Here is a 14943-nt window from a genome sequence, read left to right on the forward strand (position 1 = left end):
AGGTAGTACAGGACAGGGCCAAACAGGTCACAGGCTGAACAAGTCATGGACCATATAGGTCATGGGCCAAATATATCTAAGGTCATACAGGTGACAGCCGTACAGGTCACGGGTCATACAGGTTACGGGTTGTACAGATCACGAGCCTTGCAGGTCACAGACCAAACAGTTCATGGGCTGTACCAGTGTCAGGCTGAACAGTTGAAAGTTGCAAAGGTCATAGGCATACAAGTCACAGGCTTTATAGGTCACAGCCTGTACAGGTCATAGGCTTTACAGGTCACGGCCTGTACAGGTCATAGGCTTTACAGGTCACGGCCTGTACAGGTCATAGGCTTTATAGGTCACGGGTTGTACAGGTTATAGGCTTTATAGGTCACAGGCTTTACAGGTCACGGGCTGTACAGGTTACGGGCTGTACAGGTTATAGACTTTACAGGTCATGGGTTGAACAGGTCATAGGCTTTACAGGTCACAGGCGTACAGGTCATAGGCTTTACAGGTCACAGGCGTACAGGTCATAGGCTTTACAGGTCACAGCCTGTACAGGTCATAGGCTTTATAGGTCACAGGCTTTACAGGTCACGGGCTGTACAGGTTACGGGCTATACAGGTCATAGGCTTTACAGGTCACAGCCTGTACAGGTCATAGTTTTTATAGGTCACAGGCTTTACAGGTCACGGGCTGTACAGGTCACGGGCTGTACAGGTTACGGGCTGTACAGGTTATAGACTTTACAGGTCATGGGTTGAACAGGTCATAGGCTTTACAGGTCACAGGCGTACAGGTCATAGGCTTTACAGGTCACAGGCTTTACAGGTCACGGGCTGTACAGGTCATAGGCTTTACAAGTCACAGCCTGTACAGGTTATAGGCTTTACAGGTCGCAGGCGTACAGGTCATAGGCTTTACAGGTCATGGGTTGAACAGGTCATAGGCTTTACAGGTCATGGGTTGAACAGGTCATAGGATTTATAGGTCACAGGCCTTAGAGTTCACAGGCCACACTGTTTAAACACATACTTTTAGTTCCCTGAGATTGAAAAAAATTAAATATTTGATGCGCATTACAAAATAAAATCCTTCCGTCCATCCGTCCATCCATCCATCCATCCATCCATCCATCCATCCATCCATCCATCCATCCATCCATCCATCCATCTATCCATCCATCCATCCATCCATCTATTCACTTATCCTTATCCTCGACAGGGTCATGGGAGGGGGGGGAGCTGAAATCTGTTACAGAGAATAAGGGCATGAGGCCAGGAAGTCAAACCCCCAGCCCTGGAGGTGCGAGGCTGTGGCTCCACTTTCTGGTGCCCCTATGACATCCATAAAAACATGCAGCCTTTAAATACACCGGATTATTCTGCTTGCTAGTCGTTCTGATGCTCTGTAATGGAGCAGCCGATTTGTCAGAGTGTGATGCCCATCACGGATGCTCACCTTGGGAATGGTGCCCCCCCGAGCGAAGGTGTATGCTCACCTGCTCCAGTTTCCAGTGGAACTCTGCAGGTCGGAAAGTGCCTGCCTGGGTGAAGTCCCTCCGCAGCAGGAAGACCAGTCGGCAGTTATGGACATAGAGGGCGTAGTGGTGTCTGTTCATTTCTGTATGTCAGACGGGGACAAAAACACTTAAAAGTCGAGTGGCATTTAGTCAAAGTGCCCCCTAGTGGTGTCAGGAGCAGCATGACTGCAAACCTAAATGATGTTATGTGCCCATAATTGTAGTGCCACAGGGAGAGTATCGTGGACAGAGTGGTTTCTGAAATGAACTTCTGCTTCATATTATTCTTGTTGTCAGGACACCCTCAGGGCTCTCGAGATGTGGAGGCGTAGATGCATCTCTGCATTCATGCTCTCTAAAGAGCTCCAGGTACCGACAAGGAGCCTGCAGCATCTGTATTGTGACGATGGACTGTAGACCAGAACTCCTTCAACTGTTCAAGGATTCTTTAAGAGAGCAGTTGGCTAAGTGTAACCCTAACCCTAACCCTCTTGCTGGGGCTGCAATCAGACACATACTGATGCCCCTGAAGAGGAGTTAGATTTAAGTGCCTTGAGTGGTTCTCCCATAAAGAAATATTGGCCAATCATTGGCCCTGGTCCATCTTCTCATCTGAGCACCTGGCCCATCAACCTGTAGCTCCACCCCCTCAGTGTCCTCCCGGCCTATCGCCTCACAGCCCTGCTGCCCTATGGTCTCATCATTCCCACCTCCCCATCCGCCCCAGCCCCCCCATCTCAAAGGTCCATTGTCCCATTATCCTCCTCACCCATCACCCCATCATCCTCCTGGGCCATCGCTCTGCTGCCCCACAGTTCCCGCCGTCTCATTGCCCCGCTCACCAGTTTTATCTGAGTTGCACAGCAGGGTCTCCTTTTCCGCTCGCAGGCCCGGACTCGGCCCATGCTTCATCCAGGTGGCGATGGTGAATTGGTCCGTCAGGTTCTGGGGCACCACCCAGTCTGGGATCTTGGCCGCCTGGCGCCCGTCGAAGCGGAAGATAAGGTCGCTGTCCCGCCCGCTGTCCGTCAGCAGCGAAGCTGTCCAATTGGTGGAGGCACTGGGGGCGGGGAGAAGGTCCGTGCTGCCCGACGAGGCTCCTGTAGGGTTACCATGACAACCAGAAGGTGGACGGCACTTCATCTAAAAAAATTCATGCTGACCAGTGTCCTAGATTTACGACGGCTTATGAGTTAATAACCCTCATCGCGTCGGCCTGTCAGACATGAAAGCATCGACATGCACAGATATTAATCGGCGGGATAAATTGTGGACCGCGTCCGACATCGATCCCGAGGATGTCGTCACATGCTACTGCCATGGCAACAAAGGCGGGGGGAGCTGACCAGGTGATGTGTGGCCTTCTTTTGAAAGCAGCTTATGGATTTTACCCCTATGACACGCCGGTGCTGGGTGCCGGGCGTGCAGCGCTGTGACATCTCAAGCTGCTGGCCTTCGAGGAGAGAAACACATTCGCCTGACTTAAATGAAACCACTTCAGCCCCCTCCTCTGCCTGGTGGACATGGCTTTAAAGAGCTTTTTCTCCTGATGGTGGGCATTATCCAAGAAGCAGCATGAGTAAAAGCCTCTCTGGCTTCTCGCTGTTAAACGGCCCCTGCACGCCGGCCCGCCCTTCCCATTTTCCCTAACTACTCCCTGGGAAGGGAAATCTGGGAATCTGCATGCAAATCCACCCTTGGACAGCATGGAATATAAACTCAAGAGTGCTTCTGGGGGAATAACCCACAACTATCTTTCTGGAACTTTCTTATTCCTGCTTTTCCTGATTTTCCCACGCTGTAAAATGCAATCATTGTCTCCCTGAGTGTGCTGGCAGAGGAGCGTATAGGCGGAAATCCGCAGGTCTGCCTCTGTGCGATCCTTGCATCCTGGCTATCGCTCTCTGTATTATCTTAAATTGATTTTGCTTTAAAAAAAGCAATTATAATTTACCCTATTAGATAACGACTGTGAAGCTCTGAAGGGACTCTTTTGCGATAAAACACGCATGGAAAATGCCGGCAGGGAGGTGCGCAAGCAGGGGCTGTTTGGAGGAGTCAGGGCTGTTACTGATGGAGTGAGATTCGCTGCTGTTCGGCGATCCAAGGTGGCAAGGCCCCCCCTGTCTCATGTAAACACCCTTCACCTTCAGGAAGATTTGGGGAGGAAATCCATCTTTCGGGTGGAGGAACATGATACGTCCCACCACTGGGGATGGGGCAGGATTTGGAGTTGGCCGGTGCTTAAGTTGCACACAAGGCTTGAACAGATGTGCAGAGAGAGAGAGCACATCTGGACTTGTTTTTGAATTTGGACTGTGAGTAGAGAAGGTGGGGGGGCAATCCAGCACCAGTAGCCGCCTTGGACACAAGACCGAGACCACAAATTCTTGTCAGACATCTTCCACAGCTACGATCTACAGCACAAGTAAATAATAAATAAATCACACCAACAGCCTGACACGTAAAATGCACACGTTTCCCTGCCGTAGTTTTCAATCTAAATTCCCAGTTTAGTTCCAGTTTCCAGCTTCCCAACTCCGGAACGGGAGTGGAGGGGAGACTGCGGTGAACCAAGCGGCTAATTTGCATGAACGCACCGCAAAGCTTCTGCATGGATTTCTCCGAGTAAGTCTCCCGGTCGCAGCCTTTCCCAATGTGGCTGGTCTGCAGCTCCACAGTGGTCCGCACCGAGGACAGCGGCCCCTCACATGTCTCCAGGTGCATCTTGGGAAAGAGCTGCTTGCTGCCAGTTCCTGGCTCATAATCCACCCGCTTACTCCAACCTGGGGGGGGGGGGAGAGACAGACGTAATTAACATCTGGCGATTAACCTGCTCTGTCACACATCCAACAAAGCCTGGTGGAGCAAGAGAAACGGACCAAGGAACCAGCCGGGACCCACAGAATAACTCAATCGAGTCCCAGTTGTGCATGGCCCTAAGCGGAAGCCCTGCCTGCTTTGGTGGACAGGTGGACAGGTAGCATGCTTTCATATGAGAAGCAGAGCCTGGAAAGCAGGAGGTAGCAGGGTAGAGGTGACTGCCTAGGCCGGACGCGCCATCGCATTATCAAGCACGCAGTTCCTTCCGGCATGGCGCCGTCACACGGATGCTGCCGACTCTGCCGTTTTGTGTAGGTAAGCAGAGAGTCGCTTTGAACGAAATGGTCAGCAGGAAACGTGAGAACACAGTGCACACCTGAACGCAGCAGAAACGCAGCACAAATGCACACCTGGACGAGCGCTCTGGCTTTGGCTTTGCATTATTTTTAGACCTGAGTCACATGCAGTGCAGTCATGTAGACATAATGAGGACGGTGTGTGAGAATGCACACTCTGTATCCGCGATAACCCCCCCGGCCAGCTTCCCTTACAGAGAGGCTTCATGTTGGCATCCGGTGATCGGATGCTGGGAAATAAATTTCTTTATGTAGAAAACGGATAATCCCATCCTGTGATTAATATTTACTGTGATCCGGCTGCTGTGTTGGGAAAGGCGCTATATGTACCTACTGTAATTAAACTGAGGTCGGTTTCACATGCGTGATTTCCCCAAAATGATGCTGCCAACGTCGTGTGAGCGGGGCGGGTGGGGGTGCGCACTGACCGAAGGCGATACAGCAAGTGTTTGAAATGTAATGGCATTTTTTTTAAATCTCCCCCAAATGTCCACCTCTGTTTCCCAGTTCTCCATGTCCTGACAGGGGGATTAAGGACCTTGGTGATCTGCTGTATGCATCTTGAAGTGACCAGCTGCAGAAGTGCCCTTGCTCTGCAGTCTTCACCCCGAATGAATATGCTGTATTACCAAAAGTATTGGGACACCCCTCCAAATCATTGAATTCAGGCGTTCCAATCACTTCCATAGCCACAGGTGTATAAGATGAAGTGCCCAGGCATGCAGACTGCTTCTATAAACATTTCTGAAAGAATGGGTCGCTCTCAGGAGCTCAGTGAATTCAAGCGTGGTACCGTGATAGGATGCCACCTGTGCAATAAGTCCATTCGTGAAATTTCCTCGATGCTAAATATTCCACAGTCAACTGTTAGTGGAATTATAACAAGGAAGCAATGGAAACAGCAGCATCTCAGCCACGAAGTGGCAGGCCATGTAAAATCTGAGAGCGGGGACAACACATGCTGAGGCACACAGTGTGCAGAAGTCGCCAACTGTCTGCAGAGTCAATAGCTACAGACAGACATCGTGTGACCTTCAGATAAACTCAAGAACATAGTGCATAGAGAACTTCATGGAATGGGTTTCCATGGCCGAGCAGCTGCATCAAAACCTTACATCACCAAGTGCAATGCAAAATGTCAGATTCAGTAGTGTAAAGCACACCACCACTGCAGGGACGGATTATGGGTTGTGTGGGCCCCTGGGCAAAACGTTCGCGAGGGCCCCCCCACCACCACCACCACCACCACAACCACCACCACCAGCACCACAACCACCACAATTCAAGGGCCCTTGGCAGCCAAACGCCCTCCCTATAGGGTCAGGGGCCCTTGTAGGCAGAGGATCAAAGAATGTAGGCCCTCTAAAATAGACAAACGAAAATACATTGTTGATAAGCGTTGCAAATTGTTTTGGGCTAGGGGCCCCAGGGGCCCTTGGGGTGTGTAATCCGTCCCTGCACCACTGGGATCTAGAGAAGTGGAAACGTGTTCTCTGGAGTAACAAATCATGCTTCTCTGTCTGGCAATCCGATGGACGAGTCTGGGTTTTGCGGTTGCCAGGAGAACGGTACTTGTCTGACTGCATTGTGCCAAGTGTAAAGTTTGGTGGAGGGGGGATTATGGTGTAGGGTTGTTTTTCAGGAGTTGGGCTTAACGCCTTAGTTCCAGTGAAAGGAACTCTTAATGCTGCAGCATTCAAAGCCATTTTGGACAATTTCATGCTCCCAACTTTGTGGGAACAGTTTGCGGACGGCCCTTCCTGTTCCAACATGACTGCGCATCAGTGCACAAAGCAAGGTCCATAAGGACATGGATGAGCAAGTCTGGTGTGGAGGAACTTGACTGTCCTGCACAGAGCCCTGACCTCAACCCGACAGAACACCTTTGGGATGAATTAGAGCGGGGACTGTGAGCCAGGCCTTCTCATCCAACATCAGTGCCTGACCTCACAAATGCTCTCCTGGAAGAATGGTCAAAAATTCCCATAAACAACCTAAACCTTGTGGACACCCTTCTCAGAAGAGCTGAAGATGTTAAAGGTTGGCCAACTCCATATTAAACCCAAGGTATTAAGAATGGGATCTCATTAAAGTTCAAGTGTGTGTAAAGGCAGGTGTCCCAGTACTTTTGGCAATATAGTGTATAATGGACACTATAGAGCTCTCACAATTACTAGATTCAACTGTAGGATTAAAACGCACCGATTAAAATCTGCCTCCTCGATTATTCGGCAATATGGCAGAAGAAAGACGCCGCGTAGCAGATAGGGTCAAAATAAAGAGCGAAAGCATCAAATGTGTAGAATCACTTTACATTTCACATTAATAGCGAATGAGGATGCAGCTGTTTGTCAGTATTGTAAAGCAATATGTATTGTGAAGAGCTCATGCAGTGACAGCAGACTATTGCGGCCCTTGTGATGCGACAGTTACATGTGCATGAAATGCCAGGGCGGTATTAACATCGCTGTCCCCGTACACCACTGCTTTGTGTGTGTGGAGTCCGGTTTCCTCCCGCTGTCCAAAAACATGCAACTTAAGTTAAGTAGGGTGCCTTAAACTGACCGTACGTGTTACTGAGTGTATGGCTGGTTGGTTCCTGCCTCATGCCAATTGCAATGTTATTATATTATATTATATTATATTATATTATATTATATTAGATTAGATTAGATTACATTAGATTACATTAGATTACATTAGATTAGATATGAACAATTACTCGATTAATCGTCCGATTAATCGGTAGATTACTGAGTTATAGATATATTTGACAGTGACAGCCCTACTAAGAACCTGCCTTATTCTGCCATAGTATTCATGGCGCTAATTGAAATGGTGTCTGTCTGAGACCCTCTGTCTGTCTGCTTTCAGTCTGTGTGCTGTGCTGCATGTCACGATGCTTGTGTCCAGGCAGGAGATGTGTTATGAAAGCTCTGCGTTCTAGGAGAAGGTCAGGCTATTGCGGGAGACCCCGATGCTCTGTGGCTACGACTAATTACCTTTGAGATCAGAGGTAGATTCCCCTCCCCCCACCCCCGCTGTGTTTTCCAGTAGCTCCGGGCACTGAGCAGGATTATAGCTTTAATGCCACCGCTCTCAAGGTCACATATGTCAAGGGGTGTCCTTGGTCTGGTCCTAAGCCTGTTCCATGTTGGGACCCAATGCATTATGGGAAGAGACCTTGATGGGCAAAGGATAAGAGTTCAACAGAGTGCTGGATTGGGTCACATAAGCATCACACATCAGTCTTACTGGAAAATGAGCTCCCCCAGACTATGGGATTAGTAAATCTGTAAATCTCCCTCTGATATAATGGAACCAGTAGTCTGTGTGGTTGTTCTCTTTTTAATTAATATGCATGCAACTTCTGGCTTTTTGTAACAGGATGTGGGGATACTCAGGCACCGTAGCCTTTAGGGGGCGATCTCAGCCTTTAGGGGGCGACTCTCTATAGTCAGAGAGTCAGGGGCTGGACAGGGAGGGAATGAGCTTATTCATAGAAAGGAGTCGATGGGCTGTATCAGGCCCGAAGATCTGAATGAGACTTGAGGAATGGCTGGAGGAAGTGAAGATTTCTCCAGGCAGAACACGGAGGCCCGGGGGAGTCCTAACAGAGGAAAACTGATTTCATTCCTTTCTTTTAATTTCGCCTCCCCCTTATCTGAAATTACTTTATTGCTGATCAGTTCTTCTGATCAAATCGGCTTTTTACGGAGCTCCACGGGAAGCAGGCAAGCAGGAATCGGCCGCCCCCTGATTCGGGGGAGGTAAGTCGCTGGTGAACGGGGGCTCTGGCTCACGCTATATGTTTCGACCCAAACATTAACCCCCCCCCCCCCAGGTGCACTCATATTCACTGCAGGGGTCACTTGATGGATTCTGACCCTTGTATGTGCACAGCTGATATGAAGCAGTGTCGCTCCAACCCTGACTCTGATCGGCGGTTTTTGGGGGCCTTAAATGACAGTGGGGATACTCAGGTGGCTTAGACTGCTGCGGGAGGGGGGGGAGTGAGGGAAACAGCTCGGATTAAGAGTGTCATTCTCCAGGGGTCAGTGAGGCCCGGAGCCAAGTTTTAGTGGAAACAAGTGACCTGACACCAGTGTGAGGGGAGGAGAGACAGGGGGGGGAGAGTGCAGTGTGAGTGTGACTGGGGGTGGGGGTCAGAGAGGGGCAGGGCTGCCTGGCCGTGTGCAGAGGGTCTGCAAACACACATCGGCGCGTTTCCACTGCAGAAAAGGCTGGGGAAGCGGCGGGGGGGGGGTTCCTACTGGGGGTGCTGCCACCTCCTAACCACTGGCCACGGAGCCCCTCCTAGACCAAGGCTGGCCACTTCACATTTCATTGCTATTCACCCCCCCTGTCTGTTTCAGGGGGGAGGGCTGTCCTTTGCAATGAGCATAAATCTCCCAGTCACTCACTCTGTATATAAAGACAAGTTTAAATCCCCCTTGAAAAAACATACGGCAGAGACAGGGGGCTTCAAAAGGCAGATTCGGGGGGGCATGAAGAATGACTGTGTCTCTCCTCACCCCCCCTCAGATATCTTTCTTTCACTAAAGGTCCCCTCCCTGCCGCCCTTGCAGTGTGCATATTCCTTCTGTCTGAGAGCCCCCCCTCTCTGGTACGGCGCTGAGCTCTTTCCACAAAGGCCCTTAAAAGCTTAAATCTCTTTGGAAAGCTGGAAGGCCTCGGACTCGCGCTGATAACGAGCTGGACGAGTGCATCCAGAATGTTCTTTTCCCGCTTGGAAATAGTGAAGAGGCTCGGGGATGCGGGAAGTGTGAACAGCATCGGAGCCTCCGCTGTGCCGAGGGTTGACTGGCGAGGGGGGGCCGGAGCCAGAACGTATCCCGTAAGGCCCCCAGGAAATCAGGATTTTCTGCTGCTGGCAGCCAGATCTCTCACGGTAATTAGAGGACTTTTCCCGCCGTCACACGTCACACCACAGCCGTAATTTGGAGGCGAAGGGTGTTTCGGAACCATTAAGGTCACGATGCCCCAGTGCGCTGGGATGGGCAGGAAACGGGGGAGACAGTCTGCTGCACCCTGACTCCTCACTTTTACAGCACCTCCATCACTCTTGTGCTGTTTGACCATGTGCAGCCTTGAATCATACCCACCCGGAGAGACAGACAACTTTAAAATGCTGCAAATGTCACACAGGAATTACTCTAGCAATTATGAAAAGTAAAGGGACACGCCCCACAAAGCCCAACCCACCCTGCCCCGGTGGCATACGGAAGTGTCATTATCTGAACTATTCTTTGCTTGAGGGAGGGTGGATTTGGGGGCGGGGTGTCACTCACCCTGCCAGCCTGGTTTGCAGACGGGCTTGACGTCGATATGCACGAGTGCGCTCTCTTCCGCCCTCTTCTGGCCACAGTCAAACGCAGTCACCAGGATGCGGTACTGCGCCTGACGATCGTAACTCAGCTTCTCCGTGTTCCGGATATTTCCTAGGAGGAACAGAGCGCATGAAGCCATCAAGATGGGTGGTTGGCAACCAGGGAACTGCACCTGGATTACCTCACAGAGTGGAGGGATTCGAGCCATGGATGGATCTGGCTTGGCTGTGGGGTGGGGGGAGCTAAAGCTATAATTTAAGGGAGGCAAGAAAGGGGTGAAGCCTGCTGAGTGGACTGGTGGAGGTTTAACATCCAGCCTGCCCAAAGAGGCTACAGAGCTTTGATCTCCTGTGTACGTAAAATACATGTACGATCCCCCGTGTGTGTACTGTACATGTACGATCCCCCGTGTGTGTACTGTACATGTACGATCCCCTGTGTGTGTACTGTACATGTACGATCCCCCATGTGTGTACTGTACATGGTTGACCTCCAGCAGCTCACTGACCGTTGCGGTCGATGGCAAAGGGCGTGTCAGGCGTGACGATGTCGTAGTTGCAGATCTGGCTGTACTGTGGGGAGCAGTCCAGGTCCGCAGCTTCCACCTGTAGGATGCTGTCATAGATCTTGCCCTCCGTCACAGCTGCGTGGTATGTGGCTTCCCGGAAAGCCGGCGGGAATTCATTTACGTCGTTCACCTGGATGTGCACTACCGCCCTGGTGGGGGATGACCAGCAGGGGGCGGCAGTGAGTGTGAATGAGACACCATTTCTTTTGTTTACACTTTTATTATAAACGATTAGAGCGCTTCTTTATATTCAGTTTGTGTTCTCGAATCTGCCGACTCAAAACCAGAGGAAAAAACGTCCAGACAAATGGCGAAAAATATGATAAATATATAATACCCCAAAGGGCAACATTTACTGTTATTTTACATTTAGATGATTTACGTGCCATAACAAATCTGACTGTAATATTTAAATATTTCCTCATGCCAACAACAAAATAGCCACATGCAATATCATCCCACAGCCACCACCACAGGATGTAAAGCAGATGAAATGACCGTTTGCTTAATGTGTATGTGATTTTATCCCCTTCGTCTTAAGAGATGAAATCATCAGCACAGGCGTGAAGCGTGTGGAGACTGACACTCATTTTCACCTTGAAGACGGTAGGAATGAAGCCCTGAGTCTCATTGGAGGACGTGTCACCCCTGTGCTCACTCACACTCCCACACTCGCACGCTCATACTCACACGCTCACACTCACAGCGTGATGGGAGCAGTGGGGCGGGCTGTTTCTCTTCCTCTCTTTTTGCTTCCTGTATCTCAAACCCGCACCCCAGTTGCCTTAGCATGCTGGGATGAGCTCTGTACATGCATGTGACGTTCTTGGTGTGGCCAGCAGGCTGTACAACAGCACTCCGCCGGGGAGTGATGGTGTCGGGAGTGTCTTACTGTCGGGGGTCAGGAGGTTTGCAGACCACCCAGTTTACAGCTAGCGTACAGCTAATGTAGACGTCCCCGAGGAGTTTCTACTACGGGAACGCCTGGGGAGGTTTCAGGGGATGTCCCGCAGCCCCCCCCCCTGCAGCGGTCTGGTGAGCAGAATGCCCCTGAGTGACAATTAGCTCTTCCAGATCTGCGCCTGAGGTGGGAGAAGGTAGCGCCTTTCCTGGATTCCGAGGTCACCGGCGGGTGTGTGACAGGCTGGCCGTGCGTATTAATGGCCCGTGCGATTATCCAGAGGGTCTCAGGGTCTGTTCTCCTACAGGACGTGGCTGGCAGTTACACTGAAGTGCTTCAGGAAAACCCCAGGGCCACTTAACGAACGGCTTATTAATGCAGGTATGAACTGGACCAGTGTGGGACATTATGCAGTGACTGCTGATGGTAATACGGCACAGTGTGAATCTTGCACCAATTCCCAACATTTATAAAGTGTCTCGAAGGATGGGATCACTCCTCAGGACCTGTCTTGTGATATATATTTGACTCTTCTTCAGCCAGAGACACAAAGCAGAGTCCCCCCCTGTTCCCCTGCTAGTTGTAGTTTTAGGTGCCCATCTTGTTCCACTACTTTGCTCCCCTTTTGGGGCCAGTGATGCCTAAAATGGCTTGTTTAATGCTGACTGTTTATTTAAAGTTAAATGTGTACTCCTGATCTTGGCCATTTTATTTTGTACTCCCCAGGGGTGTGGGTGATCTCACAGAATCACATTGGGACTGCTAATTAATGTGTGTGTGTGTGTGGGGGGGGGGGGGGGTGGTGGAGCAGGGGGCTAAGGAAGGTAGTTAGATGCTTGTTTGTTTGTTCCACATCTAAAGGCTGAAAGCCTCAGCTCATCAGACTAAACGCATGTGTGTGAGCAGTGTGTGAGTAGTGTGTAGGTGGTGTGTGAGTAGTGTGTCAGTGGTATGTATGTAGTGTGTGGGTAGTGTGTCAGTAATGTGTATGTAGTATGTGAGTTGTTTGTGAGCAGTGGGGGAGTAGTGTGTAGGTGGTGTGTGAGCAGTGTGTGAGTAATGTGTGAGTGGTATGTGAGCTGTGTGTAGGTAGTGTATGCCTGGTGTATAAGTGATGAGGGGTTTGTGAGCAGTGTGTGTGATTAACTCATCAATGTATGAGTGCTGCATGAACAGTGAACAGACTACAGCTATTTGTTTCACAGATACACTGGTCCAATGCCCTTCTGTTACAACCCCCCCCCCAGCCACCATGCTTGCCAACCAAACGACACCCCCCCTCTGATTTTGGCTGTGGTGGCTGATGCTGTAGTGGCCCAGTCACTGGCAAACACCTGAGGCCAGCCTCTGTCACAGCAGCCGGCGATTAAACCGTGCTGCTGCTTCCGAAACTGGAGGTAAATGAAAAGAGGGATGGATGTGTCAGCTGCCAAGTGGGGACGATGGAGGCAGCTCGCGTGATTAATGCTGGGACGGGGCCGGGCAGGTGTGGGATTAAAACCCCCTACTGATGGGACCAAGTGATCAGTGTTTCCAAAGTGAGTCTTCTGAGGAAATTTTCAATAGCTGACCAAACAAAAAATACTGTCTTTAGGTGATTTATGGTCAAGGTGAAGAGAAAGGGGATTACTGAAAGAGTTATAATTACAGCACTACTGATCTGGTCTGTACAAGTGGGACTGTTAGGGTCATAGGAGGAGCGTGGAGCTTTCGGGTAGAGGAGTAATGGGGGAGTGACTGAGGTTACAGTGAGCTCTGTGATGGGGGTGACTGAGGTGACAGTGAGCTCTGTGATGGGGGAGTGACTGAGGTTACAGTGAGCTCTGTGATGGGGAGTGACTGAGATTACAGTGAGCTCTGTGATGGGGGAGTGACTGAGGTTACAGTGAGCTCTGTGATGGGGGGGTGACTGAGGTTACAGTGAGCCCTGTGATGGGGGGTGACTGAGGTTACAGTGAGCTCTGTGATGGGGTGACTGAGGTTACAGTGAGCTCTGTTATGGGGAGTGACCGAGGTTACAGTGAGCTCTATGATGGGGTGACTGAAGTTACAGTGAGCTCTGTGATGTGGGGTGACTGAGGTTACAGTAAGCTCTGTGATGGGGTGACAGAGGTTACAGTGAGCTCTGTGATGGGGTGACTGAGGTTACAGTGAGCTCTGTGATGGGGAGTGACTGAGGTTACAGTGAGCTCTATGATGGGGTGACTGAGGTTACAGTGAGCTCTGTGATGTGGGGTGACTGAGGTTACAGTAAGCTCTGTGATGGGGTGACAGAGGTTACAGTGAGCTCTGTGATGGGGTGACTGAGGTTACAGTGAGCTCTGTGATGTGGGGTGACTGAGGTTACAGTAAGCTCTGTGATGGGGGTGACTGAGGTTACAGTGAGCTCTGTGATGGGGAGTGACTGAGGTTACAGTGAGCTGTATGATGGGGGGTTGACTGAGGTTACAGTGAGCTCTGTGATGGGGGGTTGACTGAGGTTACAGTGAGCTCTGAGATGGGGGGGGGGGGGCGGGGGGAGGGACACGGACACAGCTCACTTGTGGGACTTCCTCCAGCCGCCCCCGCCAGGCCCCGCACCGCAGTCATATGCCTGGATGATGAAGGTAAACTCTTTCTGCAGCTCGCAGTCGATGGGCTGCCTGGCCCGGAGGAGGCCCTCCCCTGACGTCCTGTTCAGGACCACCGCCTCGAACGGCGCATCCTGCCCATGGATCTTAAAAGCACAGATCTCACCTGCGTGATATGGGGGAGGGGGGATGGGGCAGAGAGAAAAGGGGGGTTTAAAAATGCAGCGACACATCTGGCAGTGAGGAGGGCGACTGGACTCAGAGCGATGCAGAATGCGTCCCAAACAGTTCCGTCGCCGCTTCATGAAGTTCCTTCGCCTGCATGCGCTGCCCCGATGGCAAATGGCAGCAGTACCAGCAAAGGTAGCAGCGGGGGGTAAATTGGATTGCAGTTGTTCTGGCCTCGTCGCCGCTGGCTGCTGCTGATAAGCTAGACTTTATTTCCACTCTCTTTCCTTTCATTTTCTTTCTTTCTCTCTGCCCTTTCCCACTATAATCCCACCCCCCATCCCCCCGGGAGTTGGAATAATAACTCGCTGCCACTTTGGACGTGCGATGCGACGCAGGGCCCTTGTCTAAGCGCCCCCTCCCAGTGACTTATTGAAATCAAATAGGCTACAAAATGGAAGAACAGTGGAAAGGTGCAGTGAGAGAGAGACCGCGTGGCTGCTCTGGCTCTGTGTTCATGGATTCATGGGGAGATGGGGGGGGGGGGTATCTCTTAGTGTCCCAGTTCCACACCTCAGACAGGGACCATAACTCTCCCTTAAGCGAGTATAACAGCACCACACATGATCTGGAGATATATGGCTCAACGCCACGCTATCAGCCACGTTTGTATTGATACACACATGTTTGTATTC

The 14943-nt window shown here is 50.9% G+C and overlaps 1 protein-coding gene and 1 long non-coding RNA gene across 3 annotated transcripts in view; one reads left to right on the forward strand and one right to left on the reverse strand.

The window, feature by feature from the left end:
* Window positions 1-14943, reverse strand: part of clstn2a (calsyntenin 2a) — a 131783-nt gene that overhangs the window by 22820 nt on the left and 94020 nt on the right. For both annotated transcript variants that reach the window (XM_048980967.1, XM_048980966.1), the window contains exons 3-8: window positions 14051-14246; window positions 10550-10758; window positions 10003-10152; window positions 4112-4297; window positions 2354-2611; window positions 1491-1612 (exon numbers count right to left, since the gene is read on the reverse strand). In XM_048980967.1, the coding sequence (XP_048836924.1) occupies window positions 1491-1612; window positions 2354-2611; window positions 4112-4297; window positions 10003-10152; window positions 10550-10758; window positions 14051-14246 (1121 nt within the window). The remainder of the gene's footprint in view (window positions 1-1490; window positions 1613-2353; window positions 2612-4111; window positions 4298-10002; window positions 10153-10549; window positions 10759-14050; window positions 14247-14943) is intronic.
* On the forward strand, window positions 13253-13981 carry LOC125711738 (uncharacterized). Its single transcript, XR_007383098.1, has 3 exons — window positions 13253-13524; window positions 13689-13818; window positions 13886-13981. It is a non-coding gene; the product is annotated as an uncharacterized LOC125711738 (long non-coding RNA).

Source organism: Brienomyrus brachyistius, chromosome 17 (assembly GCF_023856365.1).
Source record: "Brienomyrus brachyistius isolate T26 chromosome 17, BBRACH_0.4, whole genome shotgun sequence".
In the NCBI taxonomy this organism is placed as follows: Eukaryota; Metazoa; Chordata; class Actinopteri; order Osteoglossiformes; family Mormyridae; genus Brienomyrus; species Brienomyrus brachyistius.